The following is a 21,587-nucleotide window of genomic DNA, read 5'->3' as shown; positions in this document are numbered from 1 at the left end:
GATCCGCATATTAATGACTCTCTTATACGCTCATCAACAGGTAGCCTGATAGGCTTCCATTGAGTTCTTTTTCATTTGCTTTATAAATATATCCTCTCTTCTCTTCCTTTTGTAATACTATTGTGAAGAATTGACAAAAAGGTGCATTAAGATGATTTTAATGTGTGACGTAAGTTCATCAAAGCATTAAATTTAGAAATAATGCTTTAAGACTTACTGAATCTGCGTAGAAAACTTTTCAAATGCTGTTCAATACAGATCCAGTTTAATAATAGGGTCCTTGTTTGGATTTTAATGCAAACTAACCCAATTTACTGTATTTCTATTATCCCTGATACATTAATTTATGGCATGATTAGCATAAGTAGAATAACTAATTTGAAAATATGTTTGTAAAATGGAATTGCTTGAAAATATAAATTCAACAGATTTCATATCATAGAGGCATCTAACCACTTATAAAAACTATAAAGCAGTAACTGATAATATAAACAAAAACATAGAGGAAATACTAGACATATATTTGATTGCATAGCAATCCAGAAACATGCCCAGGATCTAAAAAATGACTTCATAGCTTTTAAAGTTAATATTTAAATAAGATATTCACTTCATTGTTTTGACTACTTTTAACATTCTAACGTGCTTTGGCATGCTTTAATTTTATTAGTCCAAATTATTTAAGATATCTGGTGTTCTTTTAACAAATGTAAAATCTATGATTTACCATAAAACATATTGAAGCATTGCTTTTCCAGGATGTTTATTGAGTTATGCATCATTTCACATGATTTATTCTCCAGATAATGGGAGGGCTATTGACACACATTTGAAATTCTTTGTCAAGAGCCAGGAATGAGATAGAAGCTGGGGAAAAAAGTTGAAGTTTGGTACTTTTTTCTCCTTAAAAAATAAACAAACCACATGAAAACATCCCATCTTAGGGAATATTAGAGGCCACACGTGCTCAGGTGAGTGGCTGCGGTTTGATGCTGTGAGCTCACACCTTCTACCCTATTGGGTAAGATATCCCTCTCCTGAGAGCTGTCACTTCTGAATGATATGATTTCAAAGTTCAGAAGTCTCATGTCCTCCTGTATTCGTTCCTTCTCCAAACCCTTCCAAACATATACTGAGAATATTAGTTTACATTTAAGATCACCTTTTCTTAACAACAGTTTTCAAAATAATATGTTAATTCAAATACTGTAGAGTTTGGAAGTTAGAGCTCGATATTTAACAAATCAAGTGACTTAGGTGAAGTTTACTGTAGATTCCATGGAGGAAACAGGTTTTGTTGAAATGGAATTAGTTGTCTCAGTGGTCATGACTCTAATAATTTTTTATACAATCACAAAAAATTAGCATCATTATGAAGAAAATATTGCCTGAAATTTAGTATCCCTAGGAAAAAAACGCACATGACAATACACTGATTATTTTTGAAGGCTGTAGGTAGTATAAAGCTGTCAGCACTTATGTTGTGAGGAAATTGTGGAGACAGAATTGTAGAGATAAGACTTCTGAGGTAGCAAGACTCTCAGCTGGACAATCGCTACTTTCTTGCTACCTACCCACCTGTTCCAAGGATGACTATTGTTTAAGAACGCAAGTAAAATAAGGACTTTAGGCCAATAAGTTTGAGATTTTTTTAATGGTATCTCTCTGAAGTATATTCAGTTGTTCCAGTATCCATCACTGAAAAACATTTGTATTTTTCTCTCAACTGAATATGATTGGCAGGTTAATGGAGTTCTTTGGGCCAGGTTTATCTGTAAGTCTTCTTCCGCTTACAATTTATGAATGCTGCTTGTAATTACATCTCATTCCAAAGCAACCTAAATGTTTTTTGGTTCGCACTTGGACCTCCAAGATTCTACTTAGTTATGCATTAGATCCTGATAATTGAGTGCCTCTTTGGAGAGTACACAGCTCTACAGAATCACACATGGTGCCCAATCCAATCAGAGAATTAAGTCTAAAATGTCTTTTCTCCCTATTTGCTTTGGGGTGAGCTAGAAAAAAACACCACCACCTACCACTTTGTCACGACAAAGCAAATTTAGACCTGTTATCCTTGGTAGGAACTGAAGAGTTAAAAAAAAAATGAAGAAACTTTTTGAAGAGAGATTTAGCAAAGAATTCTCCAATAAGATTGTTTTTCAGTTGCTTTTCTGTCTGCTGTTGAAATTTCCTGGATCAATAAGGCAAAGTACCTCTTGTTTTCAGTAAGATCAAGCTCCGAGGTACTGGGCAATATTCTAACTTAGGTATAGAAATAGAGAAGATTTTTAGAAGTGCAACAACTAAGTTTTATGCAAAGATGAAGATAATTCAATGAAACAATCTGGTCACAAACATACTGGTATGTTCTAAGTTACTTGAATGCTTGAGCAGTTTAGTACAGTTTCCCCAATGGACTTGTGGTTTTCCATGGTTTATAGTCACATTTTAAAATTAATAAATTAGCTTTTATAATAGGTATATTCAATGTATTTTTCTTAATAAATTATAGATATTGGTAATGTTTTACTTTTGAAAAGGTTTTCTTTGCCATAAATAAAATATCATGGAAATAAACCATTCCATTACATGTAGTAGAAATAATATAAGGCTAGCTCACAAGCTGTGCTGGTGAGATTTCTGTGGTATTAAATTTAAATTAATAATACTGATCATATGATTTAATTGACAATTTATCCTTGGCTATATTGCAATTTTAGGTTAGCAGTTACTTCTATTGATTCTACCAGCATTTTTGTTTTTGAAAAATATTAAGAATTTTTTCAATTAAATACCTCTAAATGATACTGAGAATACTCCTATTAGTTATACAAATGTAGAGCTCTTAAACTGCAAGGCATGTTATTTAATATTAAAGCTGGGAAGTGAAATTGGTTCAATTTTGAGCAATGAAGGGGTTGATGGATAGTGGCTGCCTGGCTGTATAAAAGAAAGGTAATGGGGCTCAATATGGCCACAGCAAGAAAGTCCCTTTATCTGTTATCAGTGCTTGCCATGAGTGTTAGAGAGAAAGGTCAGCATGAGTGTATTGTATTTGTGGCCTTCTAATCTAATCCAGAGCTTTCACTTTACAGATAAGAAATGTGATGCCCACAAAAAAACAATGTGTCGGTCAAAACCAAAACAAAACGATGTGCCTTACTGTGTCAGTTATTAGTCCCCAGATTCAGCATAGAAGAATATAAAGACATTTTAAAAATTCTCACTGTTTTTCATGAGATTATTTTTTGCTTCTTTCAATGCCTGTTAATCATGCCAAACTGTATTCATTTCGTTTTCATTTCTGGCATTATCATCAAGAAACTGAACCTAATGCATCTTTTCATCCTTAATTCCTTCTGCATAATTCCTTAAATTTGTTTTTCCTCAGGCGCTTCTCTTCACAATTAGACACTGATCCCTCTTTTAATCAAATGTTTCTCTTCTGCTTTTGGTTTTATTCTTGATCAAGAGAAGACTAGCCAGTCCTGTAACACCAAAGGGAAATATATTAAGCTGTAGTAGTTGGCTAATGTATTATGAATTTTGCCTATTGTTAAGTATAAGTCTTTACTTTCTTCCTTTCTTCAATATATGAGTGGCTATGAAATGGCAGAGTTCTAGAAAGTCAATTTTTAGAGAAGCTGCAACATAACATTATGAAAAGAAACAGTCCACAATACACTATATAGTTATTTACCCTTGGAAAACCTGTTCGACATTTCTGTACGTGTCCACTTAGTGCCAATGATATACTATTCTTGAGTGACTTTTTAAAAAATCTCAAAGGAGGCTCATATTTCTGATTTTAAAGGTCATTTATTTTCCTTTTGCGGAGAGAAGGAGAGCGAAAGAAAGGAGATCACAAGCTTTGAACGAAGAGGGCTGGTCTGAACTTGAGTAATTTCACATTTACTTTTTAGCTGTTTATCATAGAGTGAGAGGTGATGCCCAAGAATTCCAAGTTTGGTCCTGTTTAGAAAATTCCAAGCACTTTCAGGCTGAGGATTAAGGAGACACAAATACAATATTCATGATTCACTTTGGAAATGATCCCTTTTCATGCCAACATTTTCATTCCTCTTGGAGCAGAGTTAGACTTTGCTGCTTACAACCTAATCCTGCCATTTGCCTTAACTGGTTGGGTAATTCCATCACATCAGACTTAGACTTTGTGGCACAGATCTTTAAGAGGTTTTGCTCATTTTTTAAGAGACATATGGGGTTTTAGCACAATGGCATTATAGGACCTTTGGAAAAACCATATTATTATACTAAAAACGGCTACATTTTGACAGTGTTAAAATTAATTGTAATTCCAAAAGCAAAAGTGCAACATATCCAGAAACTGCAGTAATATTAACATGGTGCCTAAATCCTGGCACTGAATAAATCAATTGGGTAATGAAAGAAGGTGCAAATTATCATGCCAGTGTATGTTGTATTTAGAAAGGATACTTTTAAACAAAAGGTTACTGTCACTGAAGATCTAATGATTTTTCTTTGAAGGGTGCTCTTCTGATAATAAGGGTATATTTACATGGCTGAGCAAGTATGCTATCATGGACTGCAAATTTTACTCTTAGAAGTACCTTGAATATTAAAGATATGAGAGAATATTGTAAACATTAAAAATATAGATAACTCAGAGTAAAAGAAGCAGCAAACAAATTGGTTTTTGTGATAATGTGGAATTAATGATCAGTGTGCCATTTACTACATTTCCTAATAACAATAATAATTTATTAAACACTTTCATGTGTTGGAAACTATGCTAAATAATTACTGCGTTAGGAGTAGGCAAGATTTTGGAGAAAAATGAGGCGCAGAGAGGTTGATTAAGTATCTTGACTGAAGTCACATGGTGAGTAATTGAGTTAGTAAGTGTTAAGTAACCAGAAAGACTGAGATTTGCATGCAGATTTTTTTTGTTTTTTGTTTTTTGTTTTTTTTTTTTTGCTTTTTTTCACCACAGATTGACCCTTTATGGAAAGAACACTAACATAATGACTAAGAAACTTGGAGCTAGTTATGGATTTGCCATTAGTTGGTTGGTATGACTTCTGCCATATTGTTTAACTGGGCTTTAGTTTTCTTTTCTCTGTAAAATGATGGGATGAGACAATCCAAGTATGAGGTCTCTTACAAATCTGAGAGGAATTTGGCATAAAAAGTAAAATAAACTTTCTGTAAGTTGCATGGGGCTCAGAGGTAGAGTCTGTAGAACTCACATTTTTGAATGATTAATAGCTGACTTAGAAACACAAATAATTTTTTGCTTACTTATTTTATTAGATAGGTTGAAAATGTCCTTCAATTTCTACCCCATTGATGTTTCATTATTTTATTCTGTAAGTCACAGAAGATGATGGGTCTATTCTTCAATGTGTTTCTTCTTTCCTGGGTACATATGAAATACACAAACATTTATTCTTTTGTGCATAGAGCTATGGCATAATTGTGTGTAACTTGCTGGAAAAGTTTGAGACATAAAGAGGCACTTCGTGTACCACATTCCTGGAGTCTGAGTGTCTGCCTGCAGATATTCTTTTTTAATATATGTAGTTAGACAAGCACTAGTGCACCTCAGCTAACTCTGAGGTTCCAGTTAAAAATGCAGATTCCTACTGCCCACTTAGAGATGCTGATTCAGTAGATCCAATTTTAGTGCACTTCAGCTAACTCTGAGGTTCCAGTTAAAAATGCAGATTCCCACTGCCCACTCAGAGACGCTGATGCAGTAGATCCGATTTCTGGCCCCTGAAGCAGCATTTGTTATAAGTACCAGGTCATTTTCACATAGGAGGTCTGTGAACCACATTTTGAGAGGCACTGTTTGGGTTTGAATTTGTGCCTCTTAAGCTAGTTGACTACCAATTGGTTGGTGCCCTGGGCCTTTAGTCTTTCATTTTTACTAAATTGTACCTTGGATTGCTTGACATGTTGAGAATAATTCTTTTTTTTTACTGATAAGGTTTTTGCATATAATGCCTTAAGCTTGGAATTGCTTCTCTCCTTTTCTCTAGCTAAGGCTTCTTATTTAGGTTTCAGCTTACAGGCCATGTCCTTCTAGAAGGTATTCCTACCCCACTCTGTTCCTCAGGGAGCACACAGTTATCATAGCCTGGGGCTGTTGCTTTATGTACTTGTCCACTCTTCCCATTAGCTTGTGAGAGCAGGAACTCCGTCTTGCTTTTTGCGGTAATCCAGCACAACATTTCACAATTGGTGGGTACTCACTAAATATTTGTTAAATGATGATGGATTTAATGAATAAATACAGATTGCTATAAATTTAAAATTGCTACTACATTTTACAAGTGTAACTATTGCCTGGAAAACATTCATTTATTATGTTCAGTGCATATTTATTTAATGTCTACTAGAAGTCATCACATAAAATTTCAATATTATGTCTCATTTCTTTGAAGTGAGGGAAAATTTACCTCAACTTATAAAGATAGTGCAAGCCTTTGTGCAATGATATTGTAAGGGAAAAAGGAAAAAATGTCAATCTGGGCATTTTCCTTTCAACAAACACTAGTTTTCACTTCCCATTTGGTTAAAGAGTTTACAAGTTTAACATATTTCCTTCAATAAAGCTTATCCTCTTTCTTTCACCCATGCTTTTCCTTTTAAATCTCCATGTCAAGTAATGGTGGTTCCATCCTTTTAGATCTCCAAATTAGAAACCTCTGCATAATTCTTTATCTCTTGATATCTTTAGAGTTATGTAAATAGTAGCAAAGCATGCTTTAAACTCATATGAAACTAGTAAGAAGCAGGGGAACTGGGTTTGGGACCAGGAATTGCAACTAAAGGAATGACTCTCACACCTGTCTATCATCTAAGGAGGAGCAGTCTGCATAGCTAAATCCGGTGGGGCAGTGAGATGCATTGTTGTCCATACTAGGAGTTTGCAAATCTGCCCTCTCATCAAAATCATTTTAGGAAATTTTTAGCACCATCATTCTCTATTCCCCATCTTCACCTCTGTATACAGGTCTATATTAATTTAGATTTTACAGAGGTAAGGCCTGAAGTTTTTTACAAGAAAGGCAATTCTGGGAACTATTGTTGTATTTGAGATCTATTGTATTTATGAGAGAGGGGAGAGACAAGCTAACAGGGCTTCTAAACAACTGAGATGTTTAAAGTTCCTTTGTGAACTTGATTTCTAGTTCCTTAGAAATTCATCTAGTAGAATGCTCAAGAGGGCATTCTAAAGGTTGGTAAGAACTCCTTAGAATGTTATGGACCCAGGTGACTAGTGTGAATGAGAAAACATTTTATTTTCCTCAGTGAACGACTGGAATCAGAAACCTAGAAATAACTTGCTGGTTCACCATCTAGACATGTGTGCCAGAGGTTAGAGAGGAACCCTGAAAAAGATGTCCACATAAACTCCTGGGAAGCAAGTCACCCAGCACATAAAACATCAAAACCAATCTGCAGACTAATTCAAGACCTTGCTGACTTGTAGTGTAGGACGCCTCAGTTACCTGTCTTTGCCTAGGTCTTGGAAGGGGCAACAATGTAGATTTTCTAATTCTGATGAATGCGACTGAGGTTGGGTAGAGAAGGGCATTAAAAAATCTATGTACAGCGTATTGATCAAATCATATTTATGCTACATCAAAAATTAAAAGTCATATTTGGTTCTTTTTCTCTTTCTTAATTAATAGTACCCTTTGCCCTTACCATTTTGTGCCTGAAATGTTTCAGGAGCCTCTGATTAGTCTTTCTGCTCCATTGTGGCTCATCCCGTCCAGTTTCTCCTGTACATTACCTCCAGAAATTGGTTGGTAAATGTAAATCTGACCATGTCTCTCTCCTGTTTAGCCCTAACCCCCATGCCACTGGTTAAAAAGTACCTAAATAATTCAACCTCATTTTGCCTGCTATGCTAAGCCCTTTACAATCTGGCTTGAACTAACTCTCATTCTACCCCTTGGCATTCTTTCCCCAAACAGAGTCCAGCCCCTCTGAACATTTCATTGTTTCTAGATGAGACTTTTTGTTTTGTGCTTTTTTTTTTTTTTTTCTTGAGACAGAGTCTTGCTCTGTCGCCCAGGCTGGAGTGCAATGGCACAATCTCTGCTCACTGCAACCTCCTCCCGGGTCCAAGCTATTCTGCCTCAGCCTCCCAAGTAGCTGGGATTACAGGTGTCCGCCACCACACCTGGCTAATTTTTTGTATTTTTAGTAGAGATGGGGTTTCATTATGTTGGCCAGGCTGGTCTCAAACTTCTGACCTCATGATCCACCCTCCTCGGCCTCCCAAAGTGCTGGGATTATAGGTGTGAGCCACCACACCTGGCCGTTTTGTGCTTTTTTAGTCTTGTCTTTGGCCTCCTGTTGTTCCCTCTGCCTACAGTAGCTGTATTCTTCTCTAATTGGGAAACTTCTAGTTATCCCTAAAACCTAAATCAGAATGTTAGTAACTTTGAGATAAACTTCCTGATTCCTCCAACAGTCTCCTGATAACTTCTGTCATTTCTTCTTATTTCTAAGAGAATATCTATCATATCCCATTGTTTATTATAATACTTATCACTTATAGTAATTATAATTACCTGTTGATATGTCTATTTCCATCTTCACATTATAGCTTCCTTGAGATAAGAAACTAGGGCATATTTATTTTCAATTTCTCAGTGTTTGTTATAATTCATGACACACAGATATTTTAAAATATCTATTAGAAAAACCATGATTAAATAATATAGATGACTATATTATATAATTTAAGGTACACTGGAAACAAAGTAGTGTTCCATTAATTAATTTCTTTTTTACTTTTTAATTTCTAAAATTATAATAATTTTAAAATTATGCTTAAATCTTGACTCATTATTGACTCTATAATTGAAAACATTGTCCTGAACTCTGAAGGGGTAATACTTTAAGTCTTAGAAGATAAACAAAAATATACATATTTTAAAATATTAGATTATTTTCTGAAATTAGATGAAGAAATAAGAGAAGAACACTGTCATAGTAATGCTGGCAAAAGGTAGAGAGGAGGAGGGAGGGTGGAAACGATGCTGTGCATTTATTCACTCAACAGCATTTCTTATGCCACTATTATGTGTCAGGCGCTGTGTTAGCCACAGAAAAATATGAAACTCTCCTTTATCAAAAAGTACTCAGGGAACATAAAGGGGAAATGAGAGATATTCAAAAGTATACTTTCTTCATGTCACAATTGTCATAGTTCTGGGCCCTATCATCATCAACCATCAAGTTCTTTGTCTTTTTTCTCAAATGTTCTAAAGCTCTTGAATTCAACTCTTTAGATGTAATTGGTCATATGACTCGTACTTTGAATTTCAGAGTGGCATTTTATTAATAGGCATCCTCTAATGTGGGCTGGAGAGTAATCTGTCTTCATAAATTATTTGAAACTAGAATTGAACTGTTTAGATATTTCAAATTATTAATAAGCACCTGCAAAACAACCACCCAAAACAGTGACTGAATTCTACTCATTTCATTTCCTGATTCCTTCTCCCTAATTTGACCCACCTGTATTAGTCTGTTTTCATGCTGCTGATAAAGACATACCCAAGACTGGGCAATTTACAAAAGAAAGAGGTTTAATGGACTCACAGTTCCACATGGCTGGTGAAGCCTCACAATCATGGCAGAAGGCAAGGAGGAGCAAGTCACATCTTACATGGGTGGCAGCAGGCAAAGAGAGAGCTTGTGCAGGGAAACTTCTGTTTTTAAAAACATCAGATCTTGTGAGACTCATGAGAAAGGTGCAGAAAAGACCCACCCCCATAATTCAATCACCTCCCTCTGGGTTCTTCCCATGACATGTGGGAATTGTGGGAGTTACAGTTCAAGATGAGATTTGGGTGGGGACACAGCCAAACCGTATCACCACCTGATATAACCATAATATCTTGAAAATCAAGTTATTTTTAGTGTAACTATTTATTATTAAATTATCCCTTGCTATATGTATGTAATTTATAATATATAACAAACCACAGAGACATACAACAAATGGATGAATCTTAGCAATATAATATTAAATGAACCATTCCAAAGTATAACAGAGGACATTCTTTTTATTAAGCTAAATACTACCTATATATTTAAATAAAATTACTTGTCCCTTGCTATATACATAGTTATATATAAATTATACAGTTATAGCTATATATACCTATATATAATATTTAACATATTTATATAATATAAATTACAGAGGTATATATAGTTATATATAACTTTATAATATATATGGCAAGGGATGTTTACATATATAGGTATATGTATATTTACATATATAGGTAGTTTTTAGCTTAATAAAAAGAATGTCTTCTGTTATACTTTGGAATGGTTCATTTAATATTATATTGCTAAGATTTATCCATATTGTTTGTTTCTGTGCTGTTAATTTTGAGTGTTGTATAATATTCCTTTTTGTGATATTAATAGTTTTGTATCTATTCTTCTGTTGATTTGGATTGATTCAAGACTTATACAGCTAACAATGACACCTTGAACATTCCAGTTAACAATGACACCATGAAAATTCCTTTAGATATCTCAGGTAATATATGCAAGAGTTTCTCTTGGGTATACACCTGGGAGTGGAAGTAGTGGTCATCATTTATATAAATGTTGAATTTTGAAGATAATGTCAGTCAAATTGTTTTTCAAAGTGGTTTTACCTATTCTCCCACCAGCAATGTACAAGAAAGCCTGGGGGCCAGGTGCAGTGGCTCATGCCTGTAATTCTAGCACCTTAGGAGGCTGAGGCGGGTGGATTGCCTGAGCTTAGTAGTTCAAGGCTAGCCTGACAACATGGTGAAACCTCGTCTCTACTAAAATACAAATTAGCAGGATGTCGTGTCACGTGTCTGTGCCTGTAACCTCAGCTACTTGAGAGGCTGAGGCACAAGAACCTGGGAGGTGGAAGTTGCAGTGAGCTAAGATTGCATACCGGACTCTAGCCTGGATGTCAGAGCAAAACGTTGTCTCCAAAAAAATAAAAAAAGCCTGCAGCTTCAACCATCTTCAACTCTTGGTATTAATAGACTTTTAATTTTTTATTAATTAAATGAGTATAAAATTATAACTCTTTGTGGTCTTGATTTCATTTATTCTCCAATAATGCTGACTGTCCCATTATGTACTTATTGGCTATGTGTTTTCTCTTCTCTGAAATGTCTGCACCCTTGCCCCCCTACACACAATGAATTGTTTGTACTTTCTTGTTGATTTGTAGGAGTTCATTATGTATTCTTGATGCTTATTTGTGTTGATTTTGTGTAATGAAAGCATCTTCTCCCACTTTGTAACTTCTATTTTTACAGCATAGTCTCTTAATAAACATTTTAAATTTTACTACAGTTAAACTGACCAATTTTTTAAATCTTTTTTTTCTTTTTTCTTAAGAAAATATTTCCTACTCTTAGGCCCAGAAGATATTCACATATATTTTCTACTAAGAATTTCAAGGTTTTTGACATTTAAGATCTAAATCCAATTGGTAGCCATTTTCTCTATCTCAATTTACTGAAAAGTACCATATTTCCTGTTGTCTGACATGCTATGTTAGTCATAGACCGATGTTCTGGATATACCATTTGTCATATACCAAAGTTCTAAGCTCTCAATCTTGTCTTATTAGTTTGCCTGACTCTGTACCAATATAACACTATCTTAATAAATAAATCTTCATTAAAAATACTTAATCTGATAAAGTTCCTCCTCCCTGCTATTTCTCAGAAACATTTTAGCCATCATTTGCCCTTTATTTTTCTGTTTAGAATATTTTCAAATTCTATAAAAATGTTTTGGTGTTTTGATTAGTATTGAATTTGTACATCAATTTGTGAGAATTGACATCTTCATAATATTTTCTATCTATGAACATGGTATGTTTATCAACTTTTTGAGGATCATTAACATTCTTTGATATAATTTTATTGCTTTCCCCGTAGAAATCTTACATATTTTCTGTTTTTGTTTATAGATATTTCATAAATTTCATTTATTTCTACTTTTATTTGTACTTGTCCCTGAATTTGAAGTTTTTCTCCTATATTTCTATATTGACATTTTAAGACAGTAACATAAGAATACATAGTTGAATACTTATTTTATCCCCAAGTAAGTTAAAGCAGGCTCCTGTCCTTTTGACTGGACCATTTTTTAAGAATTAAACTATATTAGAGAATTGAATTAGAGAAGTGATTGATAGCATTTTGATTAGATAAGAACAAAAATCTTTGACTATTTTTCTTCTACAAATAATACTTTCTGTATTGTATGGGAATAGAGAGGAAGCAGGAATGAATAAATGCTGTTTAATGGTTTATATATTTTTAAGCACATAAACATGTACAGGGAGAAGGAAAGGTGTGTCAGCCTGCAGTTGGATTTCATAAAAATAAACCTTGGCATAGTTTTTGACCTCATTAAGCAATATGGATTTATAAATTCAGTATCAATTATGCAAGCAGTATATTTTTCTAATAAAATTATATTTATATAGAAGCATTATTTTCTATATGTGGGCCCACTAAAGATACCAAATGTTTTTGGTAAAGTTAAAATTATGATTCATAAAAATATATAAAACTGAATTATCTTCTTGCATGGTCAGGATGGAAGAATTTTCAATTTTTCATGATTTGTGAGTATAAAATTGGCCTTCCTGGGATTTGGATCAGAATTGCTCATGCAATGAAGTCTAGACTCTTATTACACAAATTATCAGCCATTGCCAACTTTCCAGATTTCTTTTGTTGCAGAAAAGCCCTTGAGAATAGTCACCATAAGGAAATTCAGTTGAGACAGTACAAGAAAATGTGTATACTGCGCCAAATATTTCTTATAAATTGACTTGTGACATAACTATACACAAAGTGGGCTTTTTGTACCAACATTTTTCCTACTGAGTTTCATGGACAAATCTAAACTCTAATGATTCCACAATACAACTACAAATAGATTACATTTGAAGGAAAAAGGTATTTGTCTTTTACAATCAGTATGAAGGGTATGCTAGAAAAGGAAATGTAACCCAAATCATTTTAAAGAAGGAAAGTATATGCTTGCATATAAATGATCCAAAGTCTTGCTTTTAAAATTGGCCTGTGGCAATACATATATAAAGTCTTTTAACTGAGTATAAATTTAGCTGCCTTTCAGTTTTTTAGTTAGCTTGTTTCTTTCTTACTTTTACTTTTTGTGTTTTTTTGCTTTTCTGGAGAGAGTTAATGTTAGTCCAACTGGAAGAATTTTGAGTAAAATGGAACACAAAAAATTAATTGAAATGTTAGCAATTTCCATGACCATAAATGGACTCTCAGTTCATAAAATTTTATCATTAAGCCATGAGAAAAACATTCTCACTTGAAAAGATGAAATTCATTGAAGATAGAATAATCCATATTTACATATATTTTTACTTTGGTTGTATAAGTTTTAATATGAGAAACACACTCTGTTTAGAAATGTGGCATTGTTTGAATTACTTTTAAATTTTTCTACAACCAATACTTACTATTGCATCATTCCAAAAAGATCATTTTTATTTCAAAAAATCCCAAGTAATATAGGAAAATAAGAAAGGCTATATAATGTTTATTTGGCTTGTTACTGATTGAATTTCCCCCTGTGTAAAAATACTTAGAAGATGCAGTCCCAGAAAAATATATAACATTTTCTTTTAAATTTAACAGTAAAGAAGAATCATCAGTAACATCAGAAGAAAATAACTTTGAGAATCCAAAGAATACAGGTAATATTCTTCATTAATTTTGAAACCAAATTTGTCTCTTTTGTTAAAGTCTACAATTAAAACAATCTTACATAGGCACAATTATATTAACTTTTCAGATACCTATATCCCAACAATTGTTTGTTCTCATGAGGACAAGGAAGATTTGGAAGCCTGTAATCAAAATGTAAAAGATGTAAACAGGGAACATGGTGAACATAATGAAAAAGAATTAGAGTTGATGGTAAGTGTTCTGGTTGCCACGGTATTAGAGAAGATGATTTCTTTTGAAAGCATTTCTGCTTCAAAGATGCTGCAATGCCTGCCTTTCAATAGCTTCAACTAATATAATTTGCAAATGTGAAAGCACAGCCTATTCTGTCCTTGCATCTCTAGCTTGATCAACAAGGCACTTTGATTTCTGTATGTTGCTTCTGGTCTCTGCAGTGGTAAATTAATGACATTCATTTCTTATCTCTTTACCAGTGGCTCTGAGTAATAGTTTGCAGGAATTACAGGAGAGGTAGCACTATCCTGATGTGCATTTCTAATCTTTGTGACAAGTGTATACTTAGCATAAATTCCTCTATAAAATGAGAGGGCTGGACTAGAGGATTGTTAGTGTCCTGTCCTACTCTACAAGTCTATGATTGTCACATGTAACCGCATTTTTAAAAAAATTCCATCCTTGTGAGAATCTCCAAGTTCTGTATCATTGTAGAGTATTAAATTACCAAGTAAAAAGAAAATAGCCTGTGCCATAATTTTAAAACCAGAAACAAATTCAGTACTATACAACTTAGTATTAAATTTGTTATAAGTTTCATACGTGGTGAGCATTCAATCTATTTGGAATTTTTTTGGGGGATGGTTTATACAGCACTTTTATCACAAAGGAAGAAATAGGAGTAAATGAGTCACATAATGCAATCTATCCTTTACTGTATTTGGATGGAGCTCATATCATTGGAATACATGGATTCATAATCATCTAAGATTAAAATGACATTTGCCTCTTCAAGTGTCAGTGCTGAAACAGGAAAGAAATAGAGCTCATCTATTTCCCCACATATTCCAGTTTTTCTATAGTGATCTGGGAGCTGCATCACTAAAGTATGCAATTTACTTTGTCTCAACTTTAAGAAACTACAAAGTTGTCACCCATTGTGAGAATTCTCACCAGCTGAAAGTTAACATGGCCATTTTTTTTTCAAACCACAGAATATAATGAAAGGGCCCTGAAAAATCACATACTTCACCAATACATCTCATTATGATGAGCAGGCTCAAATATAAAAGTTTGTTTAGAAGTTACTGAGATTGTACATTCAATAAATGAACAGGGAGCTGTAATTTAGATGCTAATTTGCTCCATGCTGACGTTAATGCATAAAACAATGAAGCTCTATAATAGATGGAAATACAACCAAATCTGTGGAACCCACAGGCATTGGCTTACAAGACAGCTGTGCAGTTGACAAGTAACATGAGCCTTATGTGAGAAGAAGGGGAAAACGTAAGATTTGCATATAATTATTGAGATCATGCAAATGTCAGTTATGAGGAGAAAAAAAAAACACAGGCATCTCACTGTTAAATCCTGACAGTTGGCATCACTGAAGAGCTCAAATACATTTGAGTACCAGTTGGCAGAGGGTCATTAAAACAGAATTTGCAGAGACATTAACTCCCTCACTTTTCTTTGAGTGACGTTTTGCTATTAATAGTTTGCAGAGGCTTTGCAGAAAACATATTAATAAGAGAAACTGTAATGGGGGCACCTACAGCAAGTGTAAATGCAGCAAGGGGCACCCAGGAAGCTGCTCTCTAATTGATTAGCATGGAGCTATCAACGTGTATAGCCTAAGTGAGGAGAAAGTGCAATGACAAGCAAGAACAGTTGAATAATACAATGTGATATTTGGAAGCTGGGAAGGAGAGTGATTAATTTGGGCCCCCTTTCTTACTTATCTCGTTCCCCAGTCATAGCCAGCAAGGATCTCCCCAAAACATCTGGCTTCCAGAGTTTATATGAAATCCATAAATGAAATCAGTCAAATAAGTCTACCAGATAATTACTAGCCAAGTTAATAAAACCTATCTAATTCACTATATATTTAAAAAGATCTTATGGTCATTATTTCTTTGTTGTTTCTATCCCATAAGATAAATCAACACTTAATAAGAACCAGAACTACTGCTTCCAGAGATGAAAGGAATACATTTTCAACAGATCCAGTCAATTTTCCAAATAAAGCAGAGGGGTTAGAGAAGAAGCAAATCCGTGGTGAAATATGTACTGACTTGTTCCAAAGGTCTCTGTCTCCAAGTTCATCAGCAGAAAGCTCTGTAAAGGGAGATTTTTACTGCAATGAAAAATATTCCTCAGGAAATGACTGTGCGCATCAACCTTCAGAGGAAACTACTTCAAATATGGGAGAAATCAAGCCATCATTGGGAGATACTAGTAGTTATGAACTAGTGCAACTACACACTGGCAGCAAAGAAGTCCTGGATAATAATGCTAATCCAGCCCATGGCAATGGCACAATGCAAATACCTTGCCCCTCTTCAGATCAACTAATGGCAGGAAACCTTAATAAAAAACATGAAGGAGGAGCTAAAAAAATTGAAGTAAAAGATTTGGGATGTTTACGAAGAGATTTCCATTCAGATACGTTGGCATGTCTCAAAGAATCAACAGAAGAAGGATCTTCTAATGAAGATTATGGCAATGGTAAGAATGATGAAGAACAAAGAATATATTTAGGTGTTAATGAAAAACAAAGAAAAAATTTCCAAACAATCTTACATGACCAAGAAAGGAAGACGGACAACCCTAAAATAAGTGTGGAAGGGATTGGAGCTAGTAACAGAGACCTGACTACGCTGCTGAGCGAAGATACCGCAATCCCCACCCGGGCAATCACAGCAGACATGTCTCATTCATCAAGGACAAATTTAAGTTGGGAAGAAGCTGTGTTAACCCCAGAGCATCATCATTTGACCAATGAAGGCAGCACTTTAGGAGAGATAACTGGTCAAGTTTGTTCATCAAGAACTGGAAATGTTTTGAGGAATGATTATCTTTTCCAAGTTGAAGAAAAATCAGGTGGGATTAATTCTGAAGATCAGGATAATAGCCCACAGCATAAACAAAGTTGGAATGTTCTGGAAAGTCAGGGAAAATCAAGAGAGAATAAGACAAACATAACAGAGCATATCAAAGAACAAACAGATTGTGAAGACGTGTGGGGAAAAAGAGATAATACGAGGAGTTTGAAAGCTACTACAGAAGAATTGTTTACCTGCCAAGAAACAGTGTGCTGTGAACTGTCTTCTCTAGCTGATCATGGTATTACTGAGAAAGCAGAAGCTGGTGCAGCCTATATAATTAAGACAACATCAGAAAGTACTCCAGAAAGCATGTCTGCTAGAGAAAAAGCAATAATTGCTAAGCTACCTGAAGAGACAGCACGAAGTGACAGGCCCATCGAGGTAAAGGAAACAGCGTTTGATCCACATGAAGGGAGAAATGATGATTCACATTATACTCTTTGTCAACGAGATACAGTAGGTGTAATCTATGACAATGATTTTGAAAAGGAATCACGTTTAGGTATTTGTAATGTACGTGTAGATGAAATGGAGAAGGAAGAAACCATGTCTGTGTACAATCCTAGGAAGACACATGACAGGGAGAAATGTGGCACTGGAAATACAACATCTGTGGAAGAATCCTCACGGGTCATTACAGAATATCAAAAAGCAACTTCAAAACTGGATTTACAGTTGGGAATGTTGCCAACAGACAAAACGGTATTTTCAGAAAACAGAGATCATAGGCAGGTTCAAGAATTATCAAAGAAAACAGATTTGGATGCCATTGTGCATTCTGCTTTTAACTCAGACACTAATAGAGCTCCTCAGACTAGCTCTCCTTTTTCCAAACATCATACTGAAATTTCAGTGTCAACTAATGAGCAGGCAATTGCTGTAGAGAATGCAGTTGCTACCATGGCTAGCCAACCTACTTCTACGAAATCAGAAAATATTTATAATTCAACAAGAGAAATCCAGGGTATTGAGAAGCACCCTTATTCTGAGTCTAAACCTGAAGAAGTTTCCAGAAGTTCAGGAATAGTGACATCAGGTAGTAGAAAAGAAAGATGCATAGGCCAGATTTTCCAAACAGAAGAATGTAGTGTGGAAAAATCTCTAGGGCCAATGATTTTAATCAGCAAACCTCTTGAGAATATGGAAGAAGCAAGGCATGAAAATGAAGGATTAGTAAACTCTGGGCAATCACTATACTCTTCAGGTGAAAAGCAATCTGAGAGCTCTGCATCTACTAGTCTTCGTGTGGAGGAAAGTCAAGCTCAAGGCAATGAATCTTTGTTTTCAAAATATACCAACTCTAAAATACCTTATTTCCTTTTGTTTCTGATATTTCTTCTAACTGTCTACCATTATGACTTAATGATTGGCTTGGCATTCTACCTTTTGTCATTGTCCTGGCTATCCTGGGAAGAGGGTAGACAAAAAGAGTCTGTCAAAAAGAAGTAACCCCAGCACTACTATTGTCTCTTAAAAGATAAGCTATTTAACCCCAAACATTTGGATTGGTGAATGGGACTATTCATTGTTCAAAGATCCAGTGCAGTTTTTCTCTTGAAGGATCATTTAAAAAGGAACGCGAATAAGTTTGCTCCTTCATATAAGTAATTATTCTATATAAGACCATTATGTTTGGATCGTTAAATACCTATATGAATATGAGATCTGAAGCACGTCAAGTTGAAATTAGGTACAGCTGTTGCTCCTTAGCAGGCTATGAAGTTACAATGCTTCACATCTCTTCACTACTTAAAGTGCTATTTCTTGCATTCATTTCTCTTGCAATAAAGCTTCATTTTTTTCCCCTGAGAGTATATATTTTCCCCTACGGTTTTAAAAAACAGATAAAACATGGACAATGGCAGAGGACTTTTTTGGTCTTTTAGTATTGAACATGAAATTTGTATTTAACACTATTATTTATCAGGATTCATTGATCAAATATTTCAACCTTTCATATTTTTAAGAAAACACCCATATATATTGAAATGCAAACTTAAACATATTCTGTTCACTTGAGTGTAATACTTGATGCACACACACACACACACACACACACACACACACATCTTATACCTTCTTTATAGCTATAAAGTCAGGGCGTTCATAAGCAAAATCTGACAAGACTGAAACAATTGGGAGATTCTTTCAATTTTGCAAAATTCTGTGGGTGGCCTCTCTTTAAGCAATGCTTTTCTCTTGTGAGGGAAGACTGTAACACAGCTGAACTATTTCAATGTCAACTATTCAGAATTGAAAATGTAAATTAAAATTTCCACAAGCATTGCTTCAGAATGAATTTGTACCTATAAAGCATAAGGCATTAAATGACAATAAAATTTCCAAATGGACTATTTGTTCCACATTGTATTTTTGTCTTCAAAGTTTTGATATTTTCTCCTAAGACAATGAATTATCCCCCGAAGTGCATTTAGAAAACAGTCTTTGGTGATATTTATTATATGATTATCAGGTTGTTAGATGATAACTCAATTTTCAGTAGGCAAACAGGTAATGTGGAAATCTGAAGAAGAAATGAATATCCAGTATAGCAGTGACTTTGAGTGCTGTTATTACCTATAGCTAAGTGTGTATGATAATGAAACTCATCATTTTAGTCAAGTAGAGGCAATGCAAAGATTCTCATAGTTTATTTCAACTATTTATTGAATGACTACTGTATGCAAAACTCTGTGCTCTGTTCTGTGGCATAGCACTTCCTTTGATACGCTGCATAGCTAGTTCTAGGCATAGGTACGTAGTGTGACACTTTTGACTTCACTGAAATTATAGAAGAAAGTCACCCAGAGGAGGCCTCTTTGGTTGTTTCTTTTTTCATAGGAAATTCTTTCATAAAACATGTAACACTGATCTTCAGATAGAAAAAGCAATCTGTTTATTTACCTGTAAGGGCAAAGTCAATGAGTAAAACTTGCATATGTCATCCCATATAGCTAAGACATATGCATTTATGGGAAGACAAAATAAGAATGAAACACTTATACTGACTTTCATCTGGTAGTAAATGATTTCCTTAATTTTTATTAGGTGCATAACTATTTCCAAATCCTCTAATTGTATACTACTCTCAAGTCCCATTGAAAATGAATGCTTGACTTCAACTTTTTAGTTGACCAAATACAAACATCCTAAAGTAGAGCTTAGGGCAAATATTTGATTGAGAGGGAACAATTTCATTCAATACAAGAGAAGTACTGTAAGCAGTACCTAGAAATAATCTCTAAAATTGCTATCCTGATAATTTTGTTGACAGGTCTAAATTACAATGAAGTTAAGGTTAGGATTTCCTTAGTTCTTAATGTCTCAGTTTTTGAATTCTACCTTTAAGTGTTTTAGTCAACATGCCATATCTCATTATTGCAGAGAACACTACATTACTTTATGAACACAGGTGTCTGAACTAGAATTATTCTCTTAAAAGACAACATAACTTTTTATGTCTTTTATTTACTTTTTGATAATATTAACTTACCAAATCTTCTCCTATACATTTTTAATATGACAAAACAAATTTTAAAAGATTTGAAATAATTGTATTTCTCTTAATTCAATGAAGAAATAATTCATGATTCAACTGCATCTCCAAACGTTACTTATGACCTTGAAATAAGAACCTATGAAACTATTGATACGTGAAGAGAGGGGTTATTTCAACCTGTTTTGGTCACATCACTATGCCGAGCAAGAAAAGTGGATCTCAGGGAGGACTAGCAGCCCCTGGTTAATGGAGATCTGGCTGCGAGTCATGATGGCAAGGGTAATCTTTACAAGCGTAGCTGCCTGCACTCTGTCTCTCCAAGTACTAGTTAAGGCCCAAATGAGGGTATGTCAGGAGAGTTAGAGGTGCATCACACATCCGCTTCATATGTTGGGTAAGAAACACAGCCTAGTCTTTATTTTGCTGGGCTTCTGACTTTTAGAAACAAAATTCTAAAAATTTGCAAGTCAAGTAAGTATGGGTAGCAAAAACAATTATCTTTAAAAAAATCACATTGGTGTAGGCCATCAATATCACAATAGATTTCTCAAGGTAAGAGAAAATAAGTTCATGAGATGACATTCACCCTTCAACATAAAAGAACATTGGGTTAATGCAGCCATGATTTCCTGCTGAGCTCTAGTATTTTGATAGTTAATTATTTCAAGTAATATATCTATCTCTATATCATCTATCAATTTATTAAGCAGGCCTATCTTTAATTTGTTAAACCAGTCTGCTGGTTAAATGGAAACTTAAAAATATCCATGGCAAGCTTTGTATGTAAATGAACCAAAAAAGCAAACAAAGCAAAACAGTAAACTAGCAGAAGAACTAGTAAAAATACAAGCAGATTCCTCTACTGATTTGTTTTTGTGATCTCTGACTTTCCTTTCAAATTTTTACTGAGAATATAGAAATTGAATTATGCAATAGGATCTTATTTAGTTATTTGAATCTGTCTTAGCCAGTTCCTGTAGAACTGAGAAATAGGATTGACTTTGATTCTGCAACAAGATCTGAAATAAATGAGAAGCCAAGCTCTTCAAGCACCTCTATCTCTGTATTCCCATATGAAGAGAACAGTAAAAAAAATTACTGGTATTTATTTGGTTAAATTCATTTGCTTATTTCTTCTGTTTTTGGAAATAATTTATAATAAAAATCATGGCAACATAATTCACTTTTCATCTTTTAAAAATAGATTTTGCCATTAATCCA

General features: G+C 34.3%; 1 protein-coding gene across 1 annotated transcript in view; it reads left to right on the top strand.

The window, feature by feature from the left end:
- Positions 1-19,289, top strand: part of PPP1R3A (protein phosphatase 1 regulatory subunit 3A) — a 43,626-nt gene extending 24,337 nt beyond the window's left edge. The window contains exons 2-4 of the mRNA XM_002818362.4: positions 13,713-13,771; positions 13,870-13,994; positions 15,917-19,289. Of these exons, the coding sequence (XP_002818408.3) occupies positions 13,713-13,771; positions 13,870-13,994; positions 15,917-18,316 (2,584 nt within the window). The 3' untranslated portion in view covers positions 18,317-19,289. The remainder of the gene's footprint in view (positions 1-13,712; positions 13,772-13,869; positions 13,995-15,916) is intronic.
- The last annotated feature ends 2,298 nt before the right edge of the window (positions 19,290-21,587 follow it).

This window comes from Pongo abelii, chromosome 6 (assembly GCF_028885655.2).
Source record: "Pongo abelii isolate AG06213 chromosome 6, NHGRI_mPonAbe1-v2.0_pri, whole genome shotgun sequence".
Classification (NCBI taxonomy): domain Eukaryota; kingdom Metazoa; phylum Chordata; class Mammalia; order Primates; family Hominidae; genus Pongo; species Pongo abelii.
The sequence above is the reverse complement of the archived record's forward strand: the minus strand, read 5'-3'. Positions and strand labels throughout refer to the sequence as shown.